The sequence below is a fragment of the Gossypium arboreum genome, chromosome 2, assembly GCF_025698485.1.
Source record: "Gossypium arboreum isolate Shixiya-1 chromosome 2, ASM2569848v2, whole genome shotgun sequence".
NCBI classification, from domain to species: domain Eukaryota; kingdom Viridiplantae; phylum Streptophyta; class Magnoliopsida; order Malvales; family Malvaceae; genus Gossypium; species Gossypium arboreum.
In genome coordinates, this window is record NC_069071.1 from 21,403,029 (window position 1) to 21,413,175 (window position 10,147).

At 31.0% G+C, this 10,147-nt stretch overlaps 1 protein-coding gene across 1 annotated transcript; it reads right to left on the bottom strand.

Annotated features, from left to right (window-relative positions):
* Positions 1 to 4,855: 4,855 nt before the first annotated feature.
* On the bottom strand, positions 4,856 to 7,989 carry LOC108460881 (plastidic ATP/ADP-transporter-like). The gene is made up of 5 exons (XM_017760574.2): positions 6,670 to 7,989; positions 6,323 to 6,577; positions 5,873 to 6,016; positions 5,453 to 5,800; positions 4,856 to 5,375 (listed from the first exon to the last, which is right to left on the bottom strand). The coding sequence occupies exons 1-5, from the start codon at positions 7,453 to 7,455 to the stop codon at positions 5,016 to 5,018; spliced, it is 1,893 nt and encodes a 630-aa protein (XP_017616063.1). The 5' UTR covers positions 7,456 to 7,989; the 3' UTR covers positions 4,856 to 5,015.
* Positions 7,990 to 10,147: the final 2,158 nt, after the last annotated feature.

The window sequence follows — 10,147 nt, forward strand, 5'->3', positions numbered from 1 at the left end:
TGTATGTTTTATCAATTTAATCCTAATGCTAAACAAATCAATAAATTTTACCCTAAACATTCTTACTAGTTTTAATATTTTTTTTATTTGACGCTAATAAGATTTGCATTTTAGGTATTAGATGTAAGTACCCAAATTTGCCCGAGGCTAAACCAATAACCCAAAAACAAAAATAAAACCAAAATAAGTTAAGAGTCTGAATCCAATTACAAAAAGAGCCCAAATGTAAAACATACCAGACCCAAATTTACAATCCAAATATAAAGCCCAAATCTTGTAGGCCCAAAGCTAAAAAAACCTAGCCCAAAGAATAGCCCGAAACCTAAACTCATTCAGCCAAAAGAAACCCTAGGAGCCGTTTCCCCTTTTTACTTGCCTCGAGTGCGCTGTACCCCCTCCATGTGCGCCCTCGACTCACACATCGCCCGAGGGTCATTTCCTCTATCGACCTTACACCAAAATGGCATGTTTTCGCCCCGTTGACCCTCTAAGCCTGCAAAACAGAAACGGAAAAGAAAGCAAAGAAACAGAGACAAAGCAAAACAGTAGCAAGGAATAGACTAAAGCATTTTTTTTTGTATTCGGCTATATAGCCACAAGCACAAAAGAATGTAAGACACACGATTAAGAGACCGAAGAGCAAAAAAACAAAAAAAGGTTGATTTATTTTTCTTTTCCTTTCGGTTTTCTATTTCTTTTATTTTCATTTTACAAATTTATTTTAAATAACAAGTAATAAAAGAACAGAAGAAACTCACTCGGAGCCTCACGCGGTCGCGACGTTGGTGAATCTCTCTCCATCGTCGGAATCGGACCCAAAAGGGAGCCGAGAGCCTCCTCCCTTCGGTGTCTCCGTGTTTTGGTGGTGTGGCCTTCAAGGGGTGTCCAAAACAGGGCCAAAAATGCCCATTTGAGCGACACCGGCCACCAGTCACGGTGGTGGCGCGATGACGGCGAGGATGGGTTTCTTTTGAAACCCTAGCAGAGCACAGACAGGGGGAGGGGCCTTTTTTTTAGAAAAGGAAGCAAAAATAAAAAAAAAGTAATAAAAATTGGTTTAAATAGTGCAGCAAAACGGTGCCGTTTTGCACCAAGGTTACTAGCGCCTAAACGATGCCGTTTAGGTGCTAGACCCGTGAGACCCGACCCGCAAGCTAAAGGATCCACGTGTTCCTGATAAAAGGGTTATTTATTCCTTTAGTCCCTTCGTTTTTAAGCTTGCTACAATCTGGCCCTCATTGTTTTTTTCTTTTTTTAATTTCGCTGCATATTTTGCTTTTGCTTCAACTTAGTCCCTCTTGAATCGCAACGCATAGAAGCTAGGGATATTCCCTAATTAGCCCTTTATGTGTTTTAACGTGTTTCATTTAGGTCCCCGACGGCCTATTCTCCATTATTTATAATTTATACCTTGAATTTTACTGTTATTTTAACTCAATCCTTACTTTGCTTAATTGATTTATTTATTTGTTTACTTATTTTTTTGTTCTTTTCGTTATTATTATTCATCAAGTTTCCATATTATTTATTTCAAATCATTTTATCTTTAATTTTTCCTTTTCGCATATTATTACATTATTTATTTTAAACTATTATGTCTTATCTATTTTGAAATCGTTTATATACTTTAAACTTATATGTATACATATATGTATATATTACTTTGGATTATATTTGTGTGTTTTCATTAAAATTGTCTGTATTATTTATGTTAAATTTTTCTTTTAAGCTTTTTATCTATATCCTTTTAAAGGGTCCTTTCTTTTATTGTTACTTTATACACTACTTTAAATTATTTTACATATTATTTGTTTTAAGCTTTTTACATATTATATATTTTAAGCTCATACATTATGTGATCAAATTATCTTATATATTAGTTATTTTAAACTTTTATATTAATTATTTTAAATTGCTTACACATTTTAGTTTTAAATGCTTTTATGTTATTTATTTCCATCCTTTTATATATATATATATATATATATATATATATATATGTTGTTTTGTTATATTACTTTACATGTAAACTATTTTAAACTCTTTTAGTATTTACCGTAAATTTTTGATTATTGTTTTAAGATATCGTATATTATTAAACTATTTGGAGAATGTTTTTATTTAAAATGGTCTTGTCATTTATTTTAAATTGTTCATATTATTTATTTCATTTCTCTTTAATTGTTGATATTAGTATTTAAATAATATACATTTTATGTTGCTTTTGCATGCCCTAGAAATTATTTGTTAGTATCTTCATCAATATTCATTAACATAGCATCTAATTAGTGTATTATTATTCTATACTCTATATTGTCTTTCATTTTAACTAGTTTAAATCATATCGTGTGTGAAACGTGTCGTTTTAATTCAAATAAAATAACACTCATCGTTAAATGCCATACTCGCTATATTTCCAAAATAAATTTTCTAAATAAGGTAATATTTTGGTGTTTGGAAATCTCGAGAAAATTGTGCCCTACGTGCTGGGCTTCGATTTATCGTTTGCCCGAACAATCGAATATCCTTTTTAAACCTTCAATGCATAAGTTTTGGGAATCATGAGATAATTTTGGTATCGGAGGTTTGAAATATCGTGTCCTACGTGCTGGATGTGATATTTTATTTCTTTGAAACAAGATAATCTTAATTGTTTCATACTATTGTATCTTTATTCGAGATTTTTTTTAAACAAGGCAATATTTGGTGTTTGAAAATTTCGAGAAATTGCGCCCTACGTGCTGGGTTTTGATTTATCGTTGGACTAAACGATCGAATATCCTTTTTAAATTTTTAATGCATGAGTTTTGGAAATCATGAGATGATTTTGGTATCGAAAGTTTGAAATGTCGTGTCCTACGTGTTGGATGTGATATTTTATTTCTTCGAAACAAGAGAATCTTAATATCCACTTCAAGTTATCCAAACATTCATAAAAAGGAATCGTATTTCAAAATTTATTTTAAATCTTTTCAATTTTCGATATTAAGACATTAATTAATTAAGTAGGTACCAATTTTGGGCGTTACGAGAGTGCTAATCCTTCCTCGTACGTAACCGACTCCCGAACCCGTTTTCTTAAATTTCGTAGACCAAAATCGCTGTTTTAGTAAACCAAAATGTTTTATTAAAATGACCAAATATTTAGGTGATCCATTCACATCTAAACAAAAAAAATGGTGGCGACTCCCAATTTTCGTTTTCTTTTCAAAATATAAAGTCGATCCCCGTTTTTTTTAAAAAAATGATTTCGACATTAGAGAATCACTATTTTAACATAAAATTTATAATAAAAGAATTCTCACAATTTATAATCTTTTTAGTGTCAAAAACTAAAAAAAAATTGAGTTTTTTTAGTGTCGGATAAACATTATTTAATCTAAAATGTTAAAAAAAAAAACACCTTATCAATAACTTAAGATCTTTCTAGCATAAGAGACTCCTTTGAGTTCTCATGCGCTCAATAACACCAGCTAAGCATAAAAGGATAGCCAAAGAGTAAAAGGAAGTCAATAATTAGGAATAAATTAACAAATTTTGTAAATATTCAAGGCTAAATTTATTGAGATTTTTAGAGTTAGGACTAAATTGATAGAAAGTATAAATATTTCCAGTATATTAAATATTAACCCAAATATAAATATACAGACTTCCATAAACAATCTCTTCTCTAATTCAATTCAAATTTAATTAAATTATTTTAAAAAATAAATAATTAAACTTGGGGAAGATCCATCTACACAGTGTAAAAACTAAAGTAGTCACTTGTAGCGAAGGATTAATCATTGCTACCAACGGCGGACACCCTCGTTTCGACCAAAAAACTTAATTGGTTTTACACACTTCCATAAATATTTATATGATTAATATTTTAATGATTCAACTATTATATTTCATGGTCTATTCACATAGATCATACATGTCAAATTTAATATAAATTTAAAATTTTTAACTATTTGATTGATGTAAAAAAAATCAACCATTGGAAATATATATATAAAGAGTATTTTAGATTGATATGGTAGAAATATCGGATTGATTTAAAATTTACATGCATGAAAATTATAATTATATTGATAAATTCAACAATTGAGTCGTTAAAATATTAATCATATAAATAAATAACTACGAAAATATATAAAGCTAGTTTAATTTTTATATCAAACTTAATTACGAATTCAAGTTTATAGCATTGAGACCTTGTTTTGGTATTTGATCCATAAAATGCGATTTGAAGCAACAAACTCATGTTTTTATCACCTTCATTTGTTAATGTTATTATAATTGTTTTCAGAGGTTGAATCGGTTCCTTTGGCAATTGAAAGGTGTAGCACCCATCAATCCTAATAAAAATTTGTAACTTTCGTTTTAATAAAGTTTGTAGTTAATATTTAGAAGCTGATATGGATATTAACAACAAAATTCATGTCTTATATACTATTATTTATTTTTAATTAATTTAATTAAAGTTAAACAGTAAATTTTATAAGGATGTACACATATTTGTATTATGTTTTAAAAATAGATAGCAATAATTAATTTTATTGATATCTAAAACCATATTTTTAAGATAAGTTGGTGAAATAAATCACCTTAAAACACTAACAAATCCAAAAGCTGTCAAGAACCTCGACCCTTTTAAAATAGAAACATTTTTATTTAAGTCCATAGTTTATAAATCTTTAAACTAGTAATAATAAAATTACACTTTCACCTCAAAATGATAAAATTTAATTTAATCATTTAAAAATAAAAAATATAAACTATTAAAAAATAAAATTATATGTAAAAATATACAATTTAGGGTTCTGAATTTTTTATCAGTAAAATGTAAAATCAGTAGAAATAAGCAGCATTTGAAGAATCCGTATAGAAGGGTGTTTGCACTTTTGCTTGATGTTCATCCAAATGCAATTCTACAGGGTACTGTTTTAGATACTCATATTCTTTCTATAATAACAAAAACTTAAATTTTAGAGCCAGCAGTAACCTAGAACTGCTGCTTATTCCTGCTGCTAGTTTTCTAAATATTGCTTGGAGTTGGATGTACTTCCAGTCGAGTCACCTGCTGCTTGGTTTAGCAATGAGCCACCGGCAAGGGTGCCGTTTCCAGTTTCAGACACAACTGGGATCTTAACGGCTGCTCTTTCCATCTCTTTCTCGAGCTCTTCTTCCTGACGCAATGCGGTGAATTGTGTATCCAGGGACTTGGCTGCTTCTAGCCATGCAAGAACAATCACCAGTAGAATCCCTCCAAGGTATGGGGTTGAACTTGCAAGAGACCCGAAGGTCAAGATCATAAACTGCTGAATAAGAGCACCCCCAGACTTCCCCAACGGATTGCAGACAACATCAATGGCGGCCTTCCCTTTAACCTAAACATAGTTACAAGTAAATCATCAGTTCTTTAAAATAATGTGGAAAGTCTGATTTGCGAGTAAAGATTCCGAACCTTGGTATCCTCGTCCAGCGGAATATATGCCATTTCTTTGCACGGATCAAACAAACTGTACTTTGCACTTTTGCTGAAAATGTTTTGCATGGCACCAACATAAACGGCTGCAAGAAGTGGAGTCATACCGAACTTTGCAAGTGTAAGTCCAAGTGGATCACCAAATAATATCAAGGAAAAGAAACCGACTCCCGTTAGAAGCAGGACAGTGGGTGTAATCTGGGCTGCAGCACCCCATCCATATTTGTCGAATATAAATTGACTTAGTAGCATCATAGTAAACGTCGCTATCCCAGTAGCAGTTGAGAAATCACCCATGAAGGAGGAGTACTCATTCGGACTTGGAAACTACAATATGGACAGAGAATCATCATTTACTAAGCTTTCAGATTAACAATCGTAAACCATATAATTTTTTACCTGAGCTTTGAGCTTCGATTTCCAGGTAACTTCGACAAGGTTGATGCTAATACCATATGCAACCACTAAAGTAGCAAGATCCCGAATGTACTTGGAAGACACCAAGAATTTCAAGCTCTCCATTGTTCCCATTTTAGGCTTTTCCTACAAAAAGATTGACAATAAAAGAAACACAGGCTCATATACATGTTTCGACCTCACAACTTCACTCTAATGCATACAATACTAAAATAAGTTGCAAACATCTTTCAGCATCTTAGAAGAGCTATTCAGGCAGTCAAAAGCAATTCCAGCCTGTCTGCCAGTCATGTTTTGAAAAAGGGGTAATTGTTATTAAGGTCCATCACGAATACAAACCAAGCAGTTAAATGACCAAATTTAATAGCAATCAAAAGACACTTTAATGCTCATAATGTTGAGCAAATGATGAAAAGGCAGACATGGAATTACCTTCTTCTTCATACTACGTGTGGGAAGAGGAACAAACTTATTCACCCACCAGTAAAGGAAACAGATGGCCAGCCCCATTAATACCACAATGCTCATCATTCCCTTCAAGGAGATGGCCCAACCATCAACTCCGGGACCCAAATTTTTCCTCAAATTAGAAAAGTACTTAACAGTTCGACCTGAGAAAATAAGAGCAATATTGGCTCCAAGTCCGAACAGAGGATAGAATCTTTTTGCTTCATCTACAGTCGTTATCTGCACAAGAAAAAATCACAGTAGGTAAATGAAGATATAGGAAAATTCAGCTGAGAAAATCTCATGTATATACAAAGATGCAGATAAATGACCTGATTGGCAAACCCCCAAAAGAGAACAGAAATAACCACGCTGCCCCAAAGTTCAGCCATGACATAGAACAAACAGAAACTCCAAATCCTCAAAATTGCAAGAGGACCCAGAAATCTAGGTCCAACCACTGCAAGAAGCTTATCAGCAAGTGCTTCAGGGTGAATGTAATTGCTGAGAGGATACAACATGAACCCAAATGCACCAAAAAAGGCTATAAAAGGAACAATGACAGTGTAGAAAAGGGCCTTCTTTGGCAACACATTAGCCAGCTTTGTGTATAACAACATGAACCCAATAGCCATAGGCAAATTAACCCATGTCTTTAAAAATGGTATAATTTCAGCACTGCTTCCTTTAGCTGTCACAACCAATACATCCTTTGTATCCCTAAGGATTGTATAATTGAAAAGGATACAAAAGAACATTAAGCCAAGTGGGATAATTTTCTTAAGAGTCACAAGCTCAATACCCAAGAACTTAGGTTTCTGAGTTTCACCAAACAAAGGCTGGTCATCAGTAGCAGCAGCAGCCTCAGCCTTGCGAATGAAGTTCTTCCCTTTTGGGGACAACCCATTTGGCTTGGCAACAAAGCTTGGAACTTCCTTATAAGATAGAGATAAACCACTAAGGCCTAAGGGTTTTGAAGCAAAAAGCCTCTGCTTCAAGACTTGTGATGGGTTCAAAAGGCTTCTGACTCTCACTCTGGTTGGGTTTGGTGGCAATGAGAGAAGACATCTGGTTTGTAAAACAGCTTCCATACATCTGGTTTGTAAAACAGCTTCCATGTCTCTCTTAAGGTTCTCTTTTCAAAGAACTGGGAAATGAAATCCCCAGAGGATAAGCCCTGAAATCTTTTAGAACCTAAGAGAGACACGGGGGAAAGGTAAAGAGAGGAAGGGAGATAGATAGAGAGATAAGGTGGCTGGCAAGAGAAGACTGTGTTCTCAGAGAAACAAATGGGTAACTAAAAAAGAAAAAGAATATATCAAACTAAATCCTAAGAAAACAATTTCTTTCTGAGTGAAAAAGAATTTGAAATGGGTATAAGGAGTGGCAGTGGCATGGCGGTTAAATAAGAGGACAAATTTTGCAGATTAGGAGAGGACAGAAACTTAAAAGTAGGAAATTGAAAATCCCATCCAGTCCTCACGACACATCAAACAAGTTGCAATTTTTTTTTGAATAAAAATATCAAAACTGGGGATTCCAGATATTTTCCACTTTTTTTTCATTGTTCCAACGTTTTTCTTTTTGTTTTTGGGTGGTGGGGTGGTCCTGTTCTCTTTTCAACGTCCCAAAGAAAAAGGTCATCGGCTTTTCACCAAAATCATACCTCTAATTCTCCTCAAATTTACTATTTCCACCTTATATTTCTACATTTTAATCATCCACTCTTTCCATTTAGGAAAAGCTTTCATTAATTTATATTTAATATCACTAAACTTTTAATAAGTTTATGATCAATCAATTTTAAAAAATTACAAAATAATTATTTAATTATTCAAAAATTTTTATTTGAGTCATTGAACTGTCAAAATTATTGTTGTATGATATTTTTTATCTATACTACTTGCACTAATCGAAAGTTTTTTTTCTCATCTTCACAGTTAAGCTTTTCATGAAACAACTTTGAATATTATAAATCTGCAAACCAAATTTTAAATAACTTTCTTCTCTGATCTCTAACATTTATCGTCAGATTGATTTAGATTTAAAGTATGTTCTTTTACTCCTCGATGGATATTGATGTACTCTATCAATATTCGAATCATTACTTGGAGTTCGCTAGTTAGATTTTTTTATAAGAAAACTTTAATAGCCTAGTGACTTAAATAAAAATGTTTGAATAGTTCAACGAATTAAATGAAAATTTTAACTAGTTAAGTGATTATTTTATAATTTTTGATATTAAATGACCAAACATAAATTTATTAATAACTTAATAATATTGAGTGTAATTTTCTTAAATTAAATTATATTATTTTACATGAAAATATTTGGGGCAAGATTTAGTTGATTTACGTACCACAACTTAGTCTGATATTTTAATTATTTTATTAAAAAATGTGATATTTTAAAAAAATTTGTAGGAAAAAGCAATAACTTTCACTCTCGTGAGAATCTTACAACCCTTAATTCAAAATAATAATAATAATAAACTCAATACTCAACATTTTCATTTATTTATTTAGTATAGATAATGTGAGCAATTTTTTTATTTTAAAATGATACATAGACCAATCCAGTAAAAAGAAAATTAATGGTTACACTTCAATTAATAAGTAATGAACTAAAATCTTGGAATTCAAAATAAAGGGATAAAAATTAAAAATGAGAAGAGTATCTAAATACTTTTTATTATTTATGAAACTTACCACATTTGTAAGTATCAATTTTAATTTTACTAAAATATTTAGTAAATGATAAGTAGATTTATCATATATATATATATATATATATATAAATAAAAAATTTATTTTATTAAATGAATTTATATAATAATAAAATTATTAAATTTTATATTGAATTACTTTATATTTAAATTATTATATTTTCATTAATCAAAAGTTCAAAAGGAATTCATTAGTCATTTAAAATTAAATCCTTCCTATTTTGATGACCCAATATATATATATATATTGTTACTTTGGTCATTGCGATTAAAGAAATTGATCAAATTGATCACTCAATCATTAAATCCATCTCCTACACCATTAAATTTATTTTTTTAATTTTTAAATTTTTTTCCTTATTTGGTTTATAGGTTAAAAATGCCCTTAGAAAAAAAATCAATTGAATCCCTACATTAAATTCGCATCCAATTTAGCATTTGATAGTAACAAAAACAAATCAATTAAATCCTTCCGTTAACAGTTTTCATCTTTGAGTATGTTGGTTGTTAAAATTAATTATTTAACCAATCAAATAGTGACACATACCATCTTCTAGTTTAATTTTATATTTTCTCATAAAATAATAAAAATTTATAAATATTACCAAATATATATAACTATTAAACTATAAAATTTTCATAAAATTAAAAAAATTATAAAAATCATAAAATTATAAAATTGATGTAAAGTTATAAAGATGATAAAAAATAATAAGTTGTAATGAATTATTGTAGCACCCCAAACCCGGCCAGACGTTATGGTAGGATCCGACATGCCACATCAAAAGCGTAAAAAAATTTCCATTCTAAGTCCGAAAATCGTACTTGATGTTCAAAAGATTAATTCATTAAGGTTTAAGGTGAATGGAAGTCATGCACCGGTAGGAAACCGGAAAGAGGTGGTGAGTCCATCGGATTTGCTAAGTACCAAGCTCCTTCGGATCCAATCCTAGACATGCATACCGCCATTGCCACACCTTAACGTCATGGATATTTCTAGGAAACCGATTTGATTAAGTCATTTTTAGGAAAAGTGATTAATTTTGGAAAATATTTTCATTGCGGAAGCTTTGCTTGTTGTCGTG